The sequence below is a fragment of the Girardinichthys multiradiatus genome, chromosome 3, assembly GCF_021462225.1.
Source record: "Girardinichthys multiradiatus isolate DD_20200921_A chromosome 3, DD_fGirMul_XY1, whole genome shotgun sequence".
NCBI classification, from domain to species: Eukaryota; Metazoa; Chordata; class Actinopteri; order Cyprinodontiformes; family Goodeidae; genus Girardinichthys; species Girardinichthys multiradiatus.
Window position 1 is genome coordinate 1,666,917 of NC_061796.1, and position 19,287 is coordinate 1,686,203.

General features: G+C 38.5%; 2 protein-coding genes across 4 annotated transcripts; one reads left to right on the forward strand and one right to left on the reverse strand.

Annotated features, from left to right (window-relative positions):
- The first annotated feature begins 808 nt into the window (after window positions 1–808).
- Window positions 809–13,442, forward strand: LOC124865953 (transmembrane protein 244-like). 2 transcript variants are annotated; one of them, XM_047361483.1, is made up of 7 exons: window positions 816–1,234; window positions 1,587–1,672; window positions 3,853–3,926; window positions 4,020–4,145; window positions 4,236–4,280; window positions 4,360–4,419; window positions 12,051–13,442. In XM_047361483.1, the coding sequence occupies exons 1-7, from the start codon at window positions 1,202–1,204 to the stop codon at window positions 12,149–12,151; spliced, it is 525 nt and encodes a 174-aa protein (XP_047217439.1). In that variant the 5' UTR covers window positions 816–1,201; the 3' UTR covers window positions 12,152–13,442. The 2 variants fall into 2 exon arrangements, with proteins under 2 accessions (XP_047217440.1, XP_047217439.1); XM_047361484.1 differs by lacking the exon at window positions 12,051–13,442 and having other exon boundaries at window positions 809–1,234; window positions 4,360–6,493.
- Window positions 13,443–13,543: 101 nt separating this feature from the next.
- On the reverse strand, window positions 13,544–17,525 carry sgk2b (serum/glucocorticoid regulated kinase 2b). 2 transcript variants are annotated; one of them, XM_047361481.1, is made up of 12 exons: window positions 17,325–17,525; window positions 16,934–17,009; window positions 16,772–16,841; window positions 16,628–16,653; window positions 16,252–16,309; window positions 16,098–16,181; window positions 15,878–16,009; window positions 15,656–15,768; window positions 14,364–14,583; window positions 14,124–14,279; window positions 13,957–14,046; window positions 13,544–13,887 (listed from the first exon to the last, which is right to left on the reverse strand). In XM_047361481.1, the coding sequence occupies exons 1-12, from the start codon at window positions 17,389–17,391 to the stop codon at window positions 13,726–13,728; spliced, it is 1,254 nt and encodes a 417-aa protein (XP_047217437.1). In that variant the 5' UTR covers window positions 17,392–17,525; the 3' UTR covers window positions 13,544–13,725. The 2 variants fall into 2 exon arrangements, with proteins under 2 accessions (XP_047217437.1, XP_047217438.1); XM_047361482.1 differs by lacking the exon at window positions 17,325–17,525 and having other exon boundaries at window positions 16,252–16,546; window positions 16,934–16,979.
- Window positions 17,526–19,287: the final 1,762 nt, after the last annotated feature.

Here is a 19,287-nt window from a genome sequence, read left to right on the forward strand (position 1 = left end):
ATTTTGTTTTCATTTTTGGTTTAATACACGGTGTGTCATCTTATTTCGAGGCGTTTGAGACATAGATTTAAATCTGCTCACGCCCCTGGCATACTTATACTGCATGGATTTACAGAGTAGAGTTTCGCATATGAAATTAAAATGGCTTGCGGTCAATTCATGCTCAATTCACCACATGTCATACCGACGCTTACGTCCCTTCCTGCTTCCATTTCGTACCAACCCGTTTCATAACCAGGTTATGATTCTTAGGTATATTAATTTATTTTGCCCCTTTTGCAATTTCGTGCTTATTCGTACCTGTCAATACGAGGACATTAATTAATAACATATCATTCACTCATTGTCTGCTGGACTTTAGTAAATAACATCTACCAAAAGGATATCGCTCAGTTTTTTTCAGTCAGGGGTCTCAGTCAACAGGCCACTAATTATGATTAATTGCACAATGAACGGTAACAGTCTAATACAAAGTTGTCAGAAAATAAAGTAAAATTGAGTTAAAGTGTTCATAAGATTGTTTAAGCGTCATGAAAGTTCGTCGACGTATTTCGTGAAAACTACAAATAAACTGATTCTCTAACTTGTAGGTTTATACGGGTCCGAAATGTTTTATTGACTTTAAGAAATGGGCGAAATTGCAACAAGGAGATACACAATAGGGAAGGAGTGAATTGAACTGAAGGGAACCATAAAAAGGTCAATTACCAGGAGGGAGGTTCAGCAAACGGCTCCTGTTCGTTTTATGTCGGGTACGAAGCAACCAAAACTACAACAGTTACGAAATGGCGCCACTAAAGATGGCGGCAGAGGAAGTAATGGGCAGCTGTATAATTTTTCTGCCCCAGACAGTCATACATATGTTTTTAGTTTGAATTTTGCAATGAGTTTATTTTTTATTTATTGTGCATTCATTCAGAGAACTATCCTGCGACAGACGGCTAGATTTTTCCCCGAATAAGTGGGGTACGAGATGACCATAAATACAAAGGTTCGACATGGCAAAGGGTGAAATGCACATAGGACAGGGTAGAAGAGCTCATCTTGGATGTAAAAGCGGCGGCATAGCTTCTTCGTGTTTTGGAATCGTATGGTCGCTAGATGGCGCAAGTGATCCAGTTTCCATGGGATTAGCGGCACATTGCGGCTTGTATCATTCTGCATAATAACATCAAGTAGCTCCAAAGCTGCAAACCATGAAATGGCATTCAAAGGCAAAGCGGTCGATTCAAAGGTAAGAGATAATACATTTTGACGTGCTGCTGTTTATACAAAAGTAATCTGCTGAAGCGTCTCTATAAACATGACAGGATCGACAGTGCTGCAAAACCAGCTCATCATGGTTTGGATACAACATGCTTTATTGTGTCTGATCTAATGTGCACGTTTAGATTTTCTCATGTACGATTCATCAGCTGGTCAGGTAGCTGCTGTCTCTGTTTGCCAATCACACGGATCCCTCCCACAGGCTGCAGCAACCCTTTAAAACTGTGCATGCTCAGCTTCAGGTTGGACTGAGAGGAGGCGCTATTGACGGGTGGGATCCTGTAAATAAACGAGCCTACTTTTTGTCCATCACCTTACAGACCGTGCTGTCCAATCTGCTGCTGTGCCTGCTCATATTTTACTCCCTTTTCTACATGATCGGCAGTGTGTGCTTCGGTGCTTTCAGGTGAGTAGGAACCTCGCACGCATGCGCACAGGCACAAGGACTGTCCTTAGCAAAGCTTTTATTGACGCATGCAGCTTTCCCCTTTAGGGACCCAGATCCTGTAGGGGACCCTTTTCCAAAAAGCATTTATTAAAAGAATTAAATATTACACGAACAATTTTCGAATCAATGTACAAACAGTTCACTATTTTTTTTAATTAACAGGCATATCCTATGTTTTAATTCCTATAGGTGTTTTAGTTAACATTACATTCTAGGTTAAACCTTCCTGGAAGTCTTTTTTTGGTGGATCTTGGCCTCACTTTACTCATGTCATGCACTGCAGTATCTAAGTGGCATGTTTGATGTTGCATTTGATGTTACATTTCTATATGTATTGCCAGTCACCCCTATTGCCTACTCTAAATATGTGTAAAACACCATCAAATAAAGGCATCTTTATTGAGGGTAATTGCATTATCTCAATGAAAGCTTGAGCAAATCCAACCTTTCATTTGGATACATTGTTTTCAGTGGGGGAAAAAATCCCTAGTTAAGAAATAATTGTTTCTACCAAAATGAACAATTGCACAAGTATCAATACCCATGCTATTAGTACATTGTACTACATACATTGTGGTAACAAGACATCACTCAGTCTTCCTTTGTAACATTTCACAAGGTTGAAGCATACAGAAAGTGGCACTAACTATTTATGTGTTGATGTGGCCATATATTTTGGATCATTATCCTGTTAAAAGACCAAAATACAATCCATTTTCAGTGTACAGATCAAATCCACCAGATTTTTATTTCACGTTTCCTGGAATTTTAAAATCTACATGATACCATTAACTCTATGAAGTTTCTGAGGGTGTTTAGAAGAGAAAAAGGCCCACAGCATCACAGATGAGGAGAGGGGGACATACTTTAAATGCTCTAAAATTTCCAGACCTCAGGCAATTTTCTGCATTGGCTTCCTTTTTTTCAAACCAAACCCACCTGAAAGTCCAAGTAGAGTTTATCAAACTTCACATGGTTATGTTTGAGATGTAGTTGGTATATACATAGCATCTAATGATTATTATGGAGACTTATGCCACGGATGCCACTCTTTGCTGCATTTCAACAAGCTTTGAAGATTTTTGTAACTCCCTTAACCTTCTGTTCACTGTGGGTCTTCCTCCAGCCTAGTGACAAACATGGGTCTCTGTGTCATCTCATATTTATACTCCTGGCACATAGAAAGTTGTGCATTATTAATCAGAAGTTCCTACAAACTCTCATCAACTTAAAGTCTATGAAAACATGCTTCATTTACATTTAATGTGTAAATAAAATGTATCAGCATTTGTATGACAAATTGTTCTTTTTTGACACTAATTTCCTAACATGGGGTTTTCTCCCCACTGAGTAAGTGTTCTACAATTGTGAATTGTTTTCAGTCTGAGATTATGCTACTGCAATAAAAGATGAATACTGCTTTTTACGCATCTATACCCAGGGTTGCCACCAAGTCTGGCTTGGATTTTGCCTCCAAGGAGCCAGAACTTCATGTTAAACACGAATGGCAGTCTTAATACTATTCTTTGGGCTTTCTGAATATGTCTTTGTTTCCTCTTTCCTCTTTGCTAGAGGCTTTCCTTCTTATTTATTTTCAATCCACTGCCTAAATAGTGGCATAAAAAAGTTTGATTGTTTTTAAGCCTGAATATACCTGTTTTCCCTCCTCTTGTCCTCCTTCCACACAAAGCAAACTATGCTTGCATGGTCAAGTAAAAGAAAATGGGGATAAAGCAGCCAAAGTCCAAAGAGAAACTTTAAAAGACATTCAGAAAGCAAGCTGAACCCTTGGTGAAATCTAGCTACATGGAGATTGTTGGACGTTACTGTACGTACTGAGATCCATTCGATTTCTCTGGAACTCTCTCCCACCAGACATCTTTAAAACTGACTTTCTTTCCCTGTTCAAATTCAGACTTAAACCCACCTGTTCATGACTGCATACTACTTGTAATTGCACTGCTCCATACAACTTATGTTATGATTTTTTATCTGGTATTGCTGTTGTTGTTTGTACATTGACCTTGAGTGTTATGAAAGGTGCTTGTAAATAAAACAAATTATTATTATTATCTAAGTTTAGATAATAATAAAAATGGCAGACTTTCACTGTTGACGCTTCATGTTTCCTCATGTAGGTTGGATCGGTTTGACGGGCTGATTCCATTCGATTTTAAAACCGAACCGGCTGAATCTAACTCCAAATACCTGGGTGAGCACGTTACACAAAGCCGGTGTGGTCAACAGCACCAACTGTTGGCTTCGTACAGACAATGTTATTTTGTCACTTTTTTGTCTCCCTCAGTCAATCTCCTCTCCTTGGAGCTCACTTACTTTTGTAGTGGTATACTGTTTGCTGCAGTGGTGAGGAGGCGGGTTTGGGACTATGCCCTCACTGTCACACTTCTCCATGTAATAATCACCAGTCTGGGTGAGCATGAACAGAACAAACATCCACTTTTGTGCACAACTGAATGACCAGATCTGCACTGTATTGGCATGTTTTGTTTCTACGTTGCAGTGATGTTAGAGTTTCCCACAGTGTGGCAGTGGTGGCTGGCTTTAGGTAAGCAAACATTAGTGGTAACATGCATTTGTGTTGTAATTAATTTGTTTAATCATTCTCTAACTTGCTTTTTCCACAGGTAGCGGCTTGTTTCTGATGATTTGCAATGGCCAGCTGATCGCTTACTTCACATGCCAAAGTGAGCAAAGCTATGCCACCTTCAGCTACTACTGACAAGGTGGAAAGGCAGCTAATTAGAATATGATCAGAAAGTTAATTTATTTAAGTAATTCAGTTAAAAAAGTTCAACTCATACACACATTCATTACACACAGGGTGATCTATTTCAGGCATTTATTTCTGTTGATTTTGATGATTATGTCTTACCGCTAATGAAAACCCCAAATTTTGTTTCTTAGAAAATTAAAATATTACATGAGGCCAATGAAAAATTATTTTTAAAACAGAAATGTTCTGTTACGGCATGTGCATTCATGTGGAATACAGCTGACTTGACAGTTGTGTAGCAAATAGTCATTGAGACCCTCCACAAGGAGGGTAAACCACAAAATGTCAGTGCTACACAAGCTGGCAGTTCACAGCCGGCTGTATCCAAGCATATCAATGGAACATTAAGTGGAAGAGAAAATAATAGTCGAAATAAGGCGCACAATCAAGAGGGATACCTGCAACCTTGGGGGGATTGTAAGGCAAAGCCAGTTCAAGTGTTTATGGGGAGATTCACATGATGTGGACTGTAGCTGACGTCAGAGCTTTATGAAACCAGCAATGAGAAACCTGCTATCTGGGTTAAAGAGAAAAAGGACTGGACTAGGCTTGGTCTGGCTACTGGTGTCAAGGTATTCTAAGGTTTTAAACAGTTGCGGTTTTAAAACCGCTAAACTTTTCTTTCATACCATGCTTGTTGTTTATGTTCTTTGAATTGGATGCCAGAGAAAGAACAAGAGTGATAAGACCTTTCTCTGGCTATATGGAGCATAGAGTAACACAGTGCTTCCCCTCCCCTACATGTTACTGCACACTGTCACTTAGCTGCCTGAAAAAGAAGTTGTTTTGTTTAGCCAACACAAAAAAACAAATCTGGCTGTTTGGAGTTATTTCTGCTGTTGAAAAATACAGATCAGTCATAGTGTACATGTCCAAATATTCTTGGTCGGGGTTCCTTTTGCATGAATTGCTGCATCAGTAAAGCACGGCATGGAAGCAATCAGCATTTGACTCTGCTTAGGTGTTAAGCAAGGCTAAGTTGTTTTATCAGTGGCCTTCTGCTCTTCTGTATTTCATGGATCTGTTATCTCCCACCTGCCTCCCGACAATAAGCTGTTGATTCTCTATAAGTTATTGTCAGACAAGTTTGTTGGCCAATGAGGTATGGAGGATCAATCCTGCCTTAATTAAGAATACATACAGATACAAATAAATTACTCAATAAAATAATTACTGTACCAAAAAGTAGCTAAATAAATTAGAGTGCCATTAAATGCACCTTAAACATAAAAAGAAGAGATTTATTCAATAATTGATCATTTAATAGATATATTAGGATATAGATATATTTCTGTTTTAATCCACTTATTTTCAAATTTTTTTTTTCTTGAACTCTACAATTTTCTTTTGTTTATTTAAAACAAATGAGTGTCATGCTGTTTTATTTTTCCTAGCCCCTTTATTTCTTTAATATTTATTACCACCCAAATATATTCAAAACATGCTGTTTCCTCAAAAATAAATATTTTCCAAATTATTTTACTGTCCTTTAATTGTTAAACACTAATATATTTTCCCTTTTCATATACCACTGATGTATTTTCTAACCCAACGAATTTCCCTGTGCCCATTTATTTCCGTCTTCCTTTTTTACATTTCTTGGTCGCTGTATTGTCTTTTCCTCCTCAACATGCAGCTAGAAATTTAAAAACAAAGGGGGCGGGCAGAGACAGAGGGCGCGGTCTTTTGGATCAACATCACCACCTCAGCTTTTCTTCTATTGGCTGGGGTCAAACCTTTAGAAAGTTGGTGCTGAGTCTCAATATGGCTGCCTGGTCCTGGAAAGGGCCTAGCAGAAATGGCTAACTACTGTCATGTTGTTGCTAAGTTATGCTTGTTGTGGATTTGGTGATAGATTTCGCTGTTAGTCGGGATAGTTTACTGTGTCCTGCTGACTCTAACTGAGAGAATACTTCAGTTTGCCGAGTACTAAGAGGCATCCACGTGTACAGACCCACTTTCAAAATAAAAGCATGACTCAATGACTGACTGTATTCCCAATTCAACCAGGGAAAACATGTTTCAAGAACTTCAGCTTCAAGCTAGTCTCTTAAAACATGTCCAGTGATACTTCTTGAAAATATTCAGCAATACATTTTTCAAAAATAAAACCTGGTAAATTTCCATATTTATAATCTTTTTAAGGTAAACTCATTCAAGGATGGCTTCTGCTCTGATTAGGGGTTCAGTTTCTATAGATGTCACTATATTTTATTAATATTTTAAGAGGGATTTCTAAATTAAAACATGGGAAAATTATATATATCAGCATTTGTTTTAATAAAAAAACATTTCTTTCATTCCAGTACAATTTTTGTCTAAATTAAGAGCAAACAATTCACACATTACTCAAAAGTATTATTCATATATGGTGCAGAATTTCACAATTAAATTGCTAGATGAGGACATTAACTATAAGACACTCTATTAACAATTGATATAAATAAATTAAATAAATTAGCATTGTCCATTATCACAGGCTAATTTCTGTCCAGATAAAAAATTTAACATCCATAGATGTCACTCAATAAATTTTATCCACATCTGATGTGGAATTTAAAAAGAAAGTCCCTAAACATGAAAAATTTATGTATACCTTGTCATATCCACAATCCTTTAAAAATAAGTATGTCTGATGCCCTGGGCTGATTCCTCTTTGTATTAAAATTAAAAAGTGTTATCCAGATCTAATCTGGGATTTCAGAATTAAAGCAATACTACTATGACAATATCTCCTAATCTTTTAATGAATTAATAACACCATTAAAAGATAATTGTAGCTTTATGGACTTAAGCTACATCATCTCTAGATGTCACTTAATTCATATCAGATATGGAAATTCAAAATTACACCTCTGGAAGATTCTAATATAGATATTTACACTATAATCATCATTTAAAAAAAAGGTCAGATTCCTGTTACAGTTAGGAGTTGACCATCTATGTCACTAAGGATTTACATATCTGCCGTTGTAATCTGAAGCCATTTCCTCAGCATATGTGCAATATTTTATCCAGATGTGTAACACCTGTAGGGTATATTTGCAAATGTGAGTTCCAGTTGTACTTTGAAATGTAGTATATACAGGTCCTTCTCAAAAAATTAGCATATTGTGATAAAGTTCATTATTTTCCATAATGTCATGATGAAAATTTAACATTCATATATTTTAGATTCATTGCACACTAACTGAAATATTTCAGGTCTTTTATTGTCTTAATACGGATGATTTTGGCATACAGCTCATGAAAACCCAAAATTCCTATCTCACAAAATTAGCATATCATTAAAAGGGTCTCTAAATGAGCTATGAACCTAATCATCTGAATCAACGAGTTAACTCTAAACACCTGCAAAAGATTCCTGAGGCCTTTAAAACTCCCAGCCTGGTTCATCACTCAAAACCCCAATCATGGGTAAGACTGCCGACCTGACTGCTGTCCAGAAGGCCACTATTGACACCCTCAAGCAAGAGGGTAAGACACAGAAAGAAATTTCTGAACGAATAGGCTGTTCCCAGAGTGCTGTATCAAGGCACCTCAGTGGGAAGTCTGTGGGAAGGAAAAAGTGTGGCAGAAAACGCTGCACAACGAGAAGAGGTGACCGGACCCTGAGGAAGATTGTGGATAAGGGCCGATTCCAGACCTTGGGGGACTTGCGGAAGCAGTGGACTGAGTCTGGAGTAGAAACATCCAGAGCCACCGTGCACAGGCGTGTGCAGGAAATGGGCTACAGGTGCCGCATTCCCCAGACCTGGGCTACAGAGAAGCAGCACTGGACTGTTGCTCAGTGGTCCAAAGTACTTTTTTCGGATGAAAGCAAATTCTGCATGTCATTCGGAAATCAAGGTGCCAGAGTCTGGAGGAAGACTGGGGAGAAGGAAATGCCAAAATGCCAGAAGTCCAGTGTCAAGTACCCACAGTCAGTGATGGTCTGGGGTGCCGTGTCAGCTGCTGGTGTTGGTCCACTGTGTTTTATCAAGGGCAGGGTCAATGCAGGTAGCTATCAGGAGATTTTGGAGCACTTCATGCTTCCATCTGCTGAAAAGCTTTATGGAGATGAAGATTTCATTTTTCAGCACGACCTGGCACCTGCTCACAGTGCCAAAACCACTGGTAAATGGTTTACTGACCATGGTATCACTGTGCTCAATTGGCCTGCCAACTCTCCTGACCTGAACCCCATAGAGAATCTGTGGGATATTGTGAAGAGAACGTTGAGAGACTCATGACCCAACACTCTGGATGAGCTAAAGGCCGCTATCGAAGCATCCTGGGCCTCCATAAGACCTCAGCAGTGCCACAGGCTGATTGCCTCCATGCCACGCCGCATTGAAGCAGTCATTTCTGCAAAAGGATTCCCGACCAAGTATTGAGTGCATAACTGTACATGATTATTTGAAGGTTGACGTTTTTTGTATTAAAAACACTTTTCTTTTATTGGTCGGATGAAATATGCTAATTTTGTGAGATAGGAATTTTGGGTTTTCATGAGCTGTATGCCAAAATCATCCGTATTAAGACAATAAAAGACCTGAAATATTTCAGTTAGTGTGCAATGAATCTAAAATATATGAATGTTAAATTTTCATCATGACATTATGGAAAATAATGAACTTTATCACAATATGCTAATATTTTGAGAAGGACCTGTAGATTCCTTGCCTCTCCAATAACTCTCTCTACATGTAGCCCCACTCTGACTGATGCAAGCCCTAGTTTGGCCTTTAACTTTCCAGGGGAACAGGGCTGTAATCTCAGAATAAAATGTTCAATAGTAATCTTTATGAGACTTTAATTTAGAAATCCCACATGAAATATAAATAAAATATAGTGACATCTATAGAAACTGAAATAACCAGAACAGAACTCAAAAAAATTTATTAATATGGTGAATAATATTGGCCATATTTACCAAGTTTTATTTTTGAAAAATGTATATCTGAATATTATTCAGGAAGTATCAATTTAAATGTTTAAAGAAGCTAATTTAACATTGAAGATTTTAAAATATGTTTCCCCCAGTTAGATTGGGAATACAGTCTGTCACTGAGTCATTCTTTTATTTTTAAAGCGGGTCTGTAAACATAAATGCCTTAATACTTTATACTCAGGCAAACTGAAGTATTCTCTCAGTTGGAGTCAACAGGACACAGTAAACTATCCCAACTAACAGTGCTATCTACCAACAAATCCCCAACACCCCTGACTTCATTAGCAAAAGCATGAAAGAGGTTAGCCATTTCTGCTAGCACCTTTTCAGAACCAGGCAGCCATAGACTCAGCACCAACTTCCTAGAGGCTTGACCTCAACCAATAGGAAAGAAGCTGAGGCGTGACGCTGTTCCAAACACCGCCTCCCCTGTCTCAGTCCCGCCCCGTTTGTTTTTCTGTTTCCAGCTGCATATTGAGGAGGAAAAGACAATACAGCGACCAAGGAATATAAAAAAGAAGGACGGAAATTATGGAAGCAAATCGTTACCATATTTCAAATGAAAAAGCATTTTCAGAAATGCTTTTTCATTTTAAGAATGTGGCTGCATTGTTTGACTCATAAATGAAATTAGTAATCAATAATCCTATTTGCATTTTAATTTTCTTCTTCAAGACTGCTCATTCTTTCACTTAATTAAAATGAAAAAGACATTTGAGATTTATTTTTCAAAATGTACTCCAGCAAATAGATACCAAAATTAAATTTGAAATGTAAAATTTGAAAATGAAAAAGCATTTCCAGAAATCCTTTTTCATTTTAAGAATGTTGCTGCATTATTTGACCCATAAATAAAATGAGTAATCAATCATCCTATTTGCATTTGCATTTTCTTCTTCAAGACTGCACATTTTATGCCATAATCAAAAAGAAAACAAAGCAGACATTCCTTTTTTGTTTTCGTGGTCTGCCCGCAAAGTACTGCCCACAACTCAAAAACGAAAAAGCATTCCGAGCGGCTGGCGCCACAGAGTGACGTCAGCAGCCGCTCTTCCTCAGCTCCCTGCTGACCGAGCTACCCATCTTGTTCGGTGGGAGGCGCTGTGCACGTCTGCAGTGCATTACATTGCAAACGTGCCGAGAAATTGATTGAATTGCAGCAGGGCCGAGCTCAATTTGTGGCAGTGACAGGCGGAACTGGCAGTTCCGGTGGCAGCCTTATGGCCTGGGATATCCAGCGTATTTTTAAGCATTTATTTATAATTTTCTGTGAGTGACAATTCAGACTAGCCGCTCTATAATAAACCGGCTGTTTGTGCAATAAATTTTCGTCATCCTTTCAACACGTCACACATAGACATAGTGCTATTTATTTTCCATGTCAAGAAAATACAATCACCTTATGGGTCTAAAGCTGTTTATTAAATAATAATGAGTAATGAAATCAATATTTAAAGGTAACAGGCTATAACAACAATGACATCCCGTTTGCCGATAATCAGCATCAGATTCCACAAAAACAGCGGCAACCGCATTGGCAAGCTTTTACGGCCGGTCTGGCACCTTCTGGCATCCTCGCGGAATCCTCTGCCACCCTGCTGCAGGCTGTGGCAGTTCCGGTGGCAGCTTCAGTGGCAGGCTGTGACGGAACTAACTGTTCTGCCTGCCACTGCCACAAATTGAGCTCGGCCCTGCTGCAATTCAATCAATTTCTCGGCACGTTTGCAATGTAATACAATGCAGACGTGCACAGCGCCCCCACCAAACAAGATGGGTAGCTCGGTCAGCAAGGAGCTGAGAAAGAGCGGCTGCTGACGTCACTTCTGCGCCCGCCGCTCGGAATGCTTTTTCGTTTTCGTTGTCTGCTTTGTTTTCTTTTTGATTATGGCATAAAATGTGCAGTCTTGAAGAAGCAAATGCAAATAGGATGATTGATTACTCATTTTATTTATGGGTCAAATAATGCAGCCACATTCTTAAAATGAAAAAGCATTTCTGGAAATGCTTTTTCATTTTCAAATTTTCCATTTCAAATTGAACTTTGGTATCTATTTGCTGGGGTACATTTTGAAAAATAAATCTCAAATGTCTTTTTCTTTTTCATTTTAATTAAGTGAAAGAATGAGCAGTCTCGAAGAAGAAAATGCAAATGCAAATAGGATGATTGGAAATAAATGGGCTCAGGGAAATTTGTTGGGTAAGAAAATACAACAGGAACATATTAGAGGAGAAAATATATCAGTGTTTAACAATTAAAAGGAGTAAAATAAAAATATTTAATTTTGGGGAAAAAAAACAGGTTTTAAATATATTCCGGTGGTAGTAAATATTAAAGAAATAACAGGATAGGAAAAATAAATGGCAAGAAATTCACTTGTATTAAATAAATATATAGAGTTCAAGAAAAAAATACATGATTTAAAATTAGTGGTGTAAATAAAATTAGAAATATATATTTATATCTGATTAATTGATTAATTATTGAATAAATCTTTTTTTTTTTTTTTTGCATTTACTGGCACACTAATATATTTTACTAGCTACTTTTTGGCCCAAATTATTTTATTGAATAATTTATTTATTTCTGTATGTATTCTTAATTTTGGCAGGATTGAACCTCCACAGGAGATGCCCAGTGATACAATGGTCATCAAAGGAGGTATTGGTGCCTTCGGCAGTGTGGCCAGAAGCCAAGTCCTGCTGGAAATGAAACCACCATCTCCATAAAGCTTGTCTGCTCTAAAATCTCCAGACCTCAAACAACTTGGATTCTGCACATCACCGCTCTTCTTCTAGACCCTGGGACCTTGATTTCTAAATGAAAGACAAAATTTACGTTCATGTGAATAGAGGACTTTGGACCTTGATTTAAAAAAAATACCCTAGTTTTCTGGTGTCACACAAAATTGTATAAGATTATCTAGACCATGACAGTCCATGTTGTTTGTGACCATTAAGTGTTTCCAAATTACCTTTATTGTATTTCATGTATATAGAGGCAAAAGCCTTTTTGGGGCAGCTAACTAGCAGTGTTCAGAGACATGTGGGGGAGGGCAGCCCTGTTTTGTGTTCTTACAGCCAGAGAAGCCAGAGAAAAGTCAAGTCAGTGCATCAGTTTCTCTGGCATATCATTAAAAGGACCTAAACCCTGGGACAATTTTGACAGAAAATGTTAATTCTGAAACCATAACTGTTAAAAACCTTGGTATACCTTGATACCAGTAACCAGCCCATGCCTAGTCCTGTCCTCGTTCTCTTATATCAACTAACAGACGCCTCTGACTCTGCCTCTGGTTTAAGACCAGTTTAAAACATGTCCTACATATGTCTGTGGTGGTTCTTGAAGCACTGACTCCAGCCTCAGACCATGACATGCGAAGCTTCTACAAACGTTTGAACGAGATATGCTTTACAGTCCTCGTGAAGCTGCATACCTTTTTTCTAAACTAAACTTTCCATTAATATAGTTATACACAGCACTATGAGAGAGCAACAATCCTTTGTTAGGTAATCTGTCCTCACCATGATTGTGTGGTTCATGACATTACATTTCTCTACTGAAAATAATTTTTTATTGTTCTTGTGTAGTTTTCTCGGAAATTGTATTTTGGATTTTCATAAGCTGTTAACCATAATCATCAAAATTAACAGCTTAGTGTTTGATATAGATCAGTCTGTGTGAGTTTCACTTTCTGAATTAATGACACTTTTTTGATGACTTTCTAAATTATCAAGATGCAAATGTAAACCATCTGTTTTCTTTTTTTTGCTTTGTTTGTCACAACACACAGAAGGTAAAGGCTGTGTGTATTTTTTGCTAAAAATGGCATTCGGCTATGTTTTTATATAACTGCTACATAGAAGCTTTCATTTTCTGCTTGCAATACACTCAGTTTCTATTCTTATGTATGCAGTGTTAAGAAAGCCAGTAAGACATCATTATAACAAGTGAATGTATTTGTTAAATGGGACCCGTGCAATAAAGGCTATAAACATACCTACTCATAGCTGTGTTGTTCATGCTTAATAGACACATTATATAAAGGACTTCAAAAATAGTGATCCGCCTTTCCCTAATAAACAACTCACACTGAGAAACTAGTGAAAAGTTAAAAATATATCACTATTTATTCAGGAACAACAAATGAAGCATGCTGCAAATTGCCATGTCAGGGATTGCATATTCTGTTCAAGTACAAAAAAATAGAAATTACAATAAATAATATATATACCTTTAGAAAAAAATATATTTCAACAATCACACTTCCTGAGGATTTGGTGGGCTTATAAAACTGCCTCTGCAACTACGTTCTCTGCTGGGTTCATGTAGGAGAACTCAGGAAACGTCACACTGGCTGCCGCTGCCTCGACCCTCTCGTTCAGGGAGGCAGGGACAGGCTGCAGCCAGAACTCAGGAGCGATGTAGCATACATCATCAGGACCGGTCTAGAAAAGGAGAAAAGAGTAAGGACCAAACGGGTAAAAATTGAAATTGTTTTTCTGATGTATTCGTACCACTTTAGGGATGAACGGGGGCCTAACTTTTCTGGCTACGAGGTCATCCCAGTTGATAGAAGCAAAGAAGCAATGCTCCTTCAGCTCCTCCTGGGAACACAACAGAAATTAACTCCAGTGGCCATGTGCCTTCTCACTCATTGTTGATGCTCTGTGTGTGCGCTTACAACGTCAAGTCTCTGGCCTAAGCGCCTTGAGATGTTCCTTTCTAACAACCCTTTTAACAGTGCTATGGCACCTTCAGACAGGCCGCTGGGCAGCCGCAGAGGAGAATACAGGATATTTTCTAACATCTCTAGTCTGCTGCGGCTGTAAAATGGAGGCTGGGCAGCAGAAAGGAAGGCGATATAGTCAGTTCAAGATGCAGAAGAAAACACAAAGAAGTAGTTTAATCCAGTGCTACTCACCAGTCCAGAGAGCATCTCAAACAGCACAGCTCCAAGTCCCCACCAGTCCACAGCTAGGCTGTATGGCTGGCCTAGAAGAACCTCCGGAGCCAGATACTCTGGGGTCCCACAGAAGGTGTGTGTAATCCCACCGACAGCCACACCTTCTTTACAAAGACCAAAGTCTGTTAGCATCACGTGACCCTGGCCGTCCAGCAGGATGTTTTCTGGTTTGAGGTCTCTGTACAGACATAAAGTCATTTTCAATAAATCAGAATATGTGTTCCAGTGAGGACTGTTTTTCAGGTTGAGAGTATTTTTTTGAAAATAACAACCTTTAAGCATTTATAAAACTATCTTTCAAAAAGCCTACATCTCTGTATTTAAAAAGTTAGTTTTATTGGTCTGATGTAACATTCTAATCTTAAATGTTGTGTTTTCATTAGCTGTCAGCAGAAAATCCTCATAATTAACAGAAATAAAGGCTGGAAAACATCACTTTGTGTGCAGCTAATCTATATAATGTGTTTCACTTAGTGAGTCAAGTTACTTAATTAACTTTTCAACAATATTCTAATTTATTGAATGGGTCTGTACACAGGACAGAGATGGAGTGTCTAGTCTACAACTAGAAAAAGTATTTAAAAGTCTTAAATAAGTCCAGATTTCTCATAGAAGACCTTCCATTACCTTTAGATAGGCCTAATTGGTTCAGTAATGTTTACTTTTGTTCACTCAATACTTTGGCATATTTTTTTAATTTTTGAGAAATACTTTGGCACCATTTATTTAGTCAATGTTCAGTAATTCTAATTGTGAAATTTAGGGAAAATTATATTACAAATCGCTTGATGTAGGGCAGTAAAAAACCTGTCTGCAGGAATTTCAAGATGGACTAAACTATGTAGTTTCCAAAGGTTAGATATAAGATATAAAATCTTTTTTGGTAATCATTTTTGTCCAGCTTCTTTGATGTGAAAAAAAACAAACTGTAAAATTAACAATGTTTAACAATGTTTCACAACATTACTACTGAAATAGATTTCAGTAGTAGTGTTGTGAAACATGTACCGCATACTATTTGAAGGTAACCAGTAGGTGTAAGAGCACACGTCACATTAAAGAAGTGATAAATACCAACCTCAGAGGATATAGCTGTGTTTAACTTGGCTATTTTGTAAGCCAACAGATGTATAAGCTACTTCTTGATTGACTTATATTTCTTCCACAGGGATCTTTAACTGAATTTTAGCAAAACCTGCAGAAACCCTGACAGAGTTATCTAAAGCCGTGTTACATATGTGTTTGTGCACCTGTAAACGATGCTTAGAGAGTGAAGGTAGCCAAGTGCAGCAGCTATCTCTGCAGCGTAGAAAGCAGCTCGGGGTTCTGGAAATGAACCCTCTCTCTGCAGGTGGTAAAACAGCTGAAAGAAACAAGGTTTCACACACAGAAATGAAACATTATGGAGAGTCTCTTGCACACATTCCGACAGACAAATCTTTTGGTGTGAGTTTGCACAAGGAATTTCATACCTCTCCTCCGTTTACAAAGTCCAGGACAAAGTAGAGTGTCTTTGGTGTCTGGAAGGAGAAATGAAGCCCCACCAGGAATGGATGGTTTAGTCCCTTCAGCAGTACGTTCCTTTCAACCATCACGTGCCTTTGCTGCAGAGAGATAACCCACAGATGGTTAGACAGAAAAAACCGACACAGATAGAAAAACAGATGCAACAAAACACAGACAAGGACAGACCCCTTTCCTCTTGATGATCATCTGCTTGTCCAGAATTTTAACTGCGTAGTAACCTCCTTGTTTTCTGTGTCTTGCCAACAACACCTGTTATATATTTCACCTTATTAGTTCACAGCATTTATAGATATAAATCAGCATGTTAATCAGGAAATACCTTTCCAAAGCTTCCTTTGCCAATAACTTTGAGGTAGTCAAAGTCTGATGGTTTCACCCTGATCAAGACAATGACAGAAAACAGTGGTAAATAACAAGAAATGTATAAATGCTTGTAATACAAATAGAGCGGTAATACTAAATACTGAACGTGGCCACAAAATAACATAATCCTGTTTTTTTCTTCAGGAAACCCTCATAATTGCTAATGCCATAACCTGTGACGTGGGCTCACAAGGTTAGGAGCCAATTAGGGGACCCTCCCATGGACCTTCACTGTGCTTCTCAATTGACTGCTATAAAAGAAAGGGTTGCTCTGTAATGTGAAGCAAAAATATTTTCTTCAAGAAATATTACTGTAATGGGGCGTGACTCACTGTGAGGCCTCTGAGTTCAACGGGCCCTGAAAAAATAAGACACAGAGAGAGGGGGAGAGGGTCGGTCAGAAGGAGGGACTGGGTTTCATCCCATCAACACCATGGCAGCATCTCCTAGAATTCCTTCACCAGATCCGAACTCACAGAGATAGCTTCCTCCTCCTTCTGTCTCCTCAGCTTGCTTTGTCTCTTCAGTGGTTTCTGGGTGCCCAGGCTTCAATCAGGAGGTCAAGCAGAGCTTGGTTTAGATTCTGATTCAAAGGGCTGGACACAAAGTAAAAAATGCCTTATTTTTTGTTAACTTACTGTTGGCAGGGTTTCTGGGTGGAAACAAGTTTGTGTAAGAAATCCATGAAGCCAACTTTTTTCTCTTTTAGCACATCTGTAAGACAGACGGACAGACAGAAAGAGAGGGAGGGGATGGGTTAGTCCATTACATAAGAGTGTACTAGCTGGTTTTAGTCTGCTGACATCTGGCAGCCTTTCAAACTGAGGTCACTTCCAATATAAAACTCAATTTATTAGTTTTGTGGATTTACCAAATAATTAAAAGAAACCACTGTGCTAAATTATTTCAGCATTAATGTAACAAGTGAAACCATTTTAATTAATAAGTTTTCTAATTACGTTTCAATGTGTCATATTTAAGATAACAGCTCATTGTACTGTTCAATTAAGCCTAAAAATGGCGACCTACCTGATATAACGGTAACAAGCCCCTTCATTTTGGCATACGTCATCGGTCGTTCTTGAGTCAGAGTCATCTGGAAGAAGTTTTATTTTAAAATAAAACTCCACAGAGATCAGGAGCTGGTTCTGGTTCTGGCTCTGGTTCTGGTTAGACCATTCTCAGTAAACTCCACCCTCTGGAATGAAACTTCAACCCCCTCTGCTGCTGAATTTAAGGCTGTTGACGCACGACGCGCTGCGTTCAAGCTCCCTCAGACAACTTATAAATATAGCATGCGAGGCTTACCATGAGCGCTTCTCATGACCAGTATCTAGGACAATCATTCATACAGCTGCGTTATGGTGTTGTTTAAATTACTTGTCTGACAAGATGGAATTACCAAGTATTTAAGTTTGAAAAGGAAGGCCTTTAGGGTTGTGTTTTACAACATTTTCGCCGCAACTAAATCATCAATGCACTCCAGTGCAGCGCCCTTTGATTTAAAAAGGTCCAAAGCAGATCCATAACTGCATGGTGGCTCATGTTAGCTACCTAAAGCAAGTGTAAGATACCTAAACCTACCCTTGGCGGTAATGACTGCTATTTAGCATTTGACTAAACAGGCACTGAGTCTTTTAGATTGCTGTGGAGGAATTTTGTCCTTTGTCTCTTTTTTTGCAGAATTCTTTTTACTTCAGCCACATTTTTTAGCATGAACACCCTGTTTAAGGCATCAGCATCTCAATTGGATTTTAGACCAGATCAAAACTTTACTTTTTTTCATCCATACAGAGGTGGACTTCCTGATGTGCTTTAGAGCATTGCACTGCTGCATTACCGAAGTGCGCTTGAGCTTATGGTCACAAACATTCTCCTCCAACATTTTCTCGAAGAGAGCAAAATTCACAGTTCCATCAATTACAGCAAGTCGGCCAGCTCATGAAGAAGCAGAGTTGCCCAAGACCATCACACTGCCACCACCATGTTTGACTGCAGGCGTAACATCCTGGCTTTTAAAATGCTTTTAGTTTTGTTCCAGATGTAACGAGAGGCACACCTTCCATAAATTTCCACTTCAGTCCCCTCAGTCCACCAATAAACTCACCCAAACCCTAGGGGACCATCAAGATGTTTTTTGGCAGTGTGAGATGGGCCTTTGTGTTCTTTTTGGTCTCCAGTGGTTTTGGTCTTGTAACGCTCCCATGGGTGCTATTTTTACCCAGTTCCTCTCTCCTATTATTGAATAATTATCACTGACCCTGCCGTGAGGGAGCCCTGTAGTGTTTTATATGGAGTATGTTCACCACTGTCTGTACCCTCTCCATTTGTGGTTTATGGCTATCAAAGGAGTCCCAAAACCTTAAAAAGGCTGTTTAGCCATTTTCAAACCAAAACACGAATTTCTTTAGTCCCGGGATTAAACATGTTGCTTTTTTGAGAACTTTTAGTCTAGTTCATGTTGTCAGACAGATTCCATTAAATTTTGATTTTACAGATCTGGCAGTAATCCTGCCTGGATGTGGCATGTAAAACTGTACAAGAAGAGGGGTAAATCATAAACAAACCATCATTTGAAAACTGTTTTTTATGTACTTAGGTTATCTTTGTCTTATAATAAATTTTATTTTCTCAAACATATAATATGCTCTTTTATAAAGAATAATACTAAGGCCAAGTGGCTATAAGTATACTACTCACACATGTTCTAGCTCCAGTAAGTCAAGTAGGTAGCAATACAGACAGCTGCTCGTGCTGTGACCATGTCATGCCCTAATTTAACTGCTGAGTTCAGCTTTTTTGATCTACTCTTCAGTTTCCAAATGTAGGTTTTGGGCTATTTTTGATCCCTAGAAACTGTACTACATGTGTAAATTCCCGACAGCGCTCCAAACATTTGTCATCAGGCGTCATGTCCGTTGCAGCTCTGGGAAACTGGCAGGGCCTGTTCACATCGCTACTGACCCAGTTTTAAGACTGTGATACAGTCTGG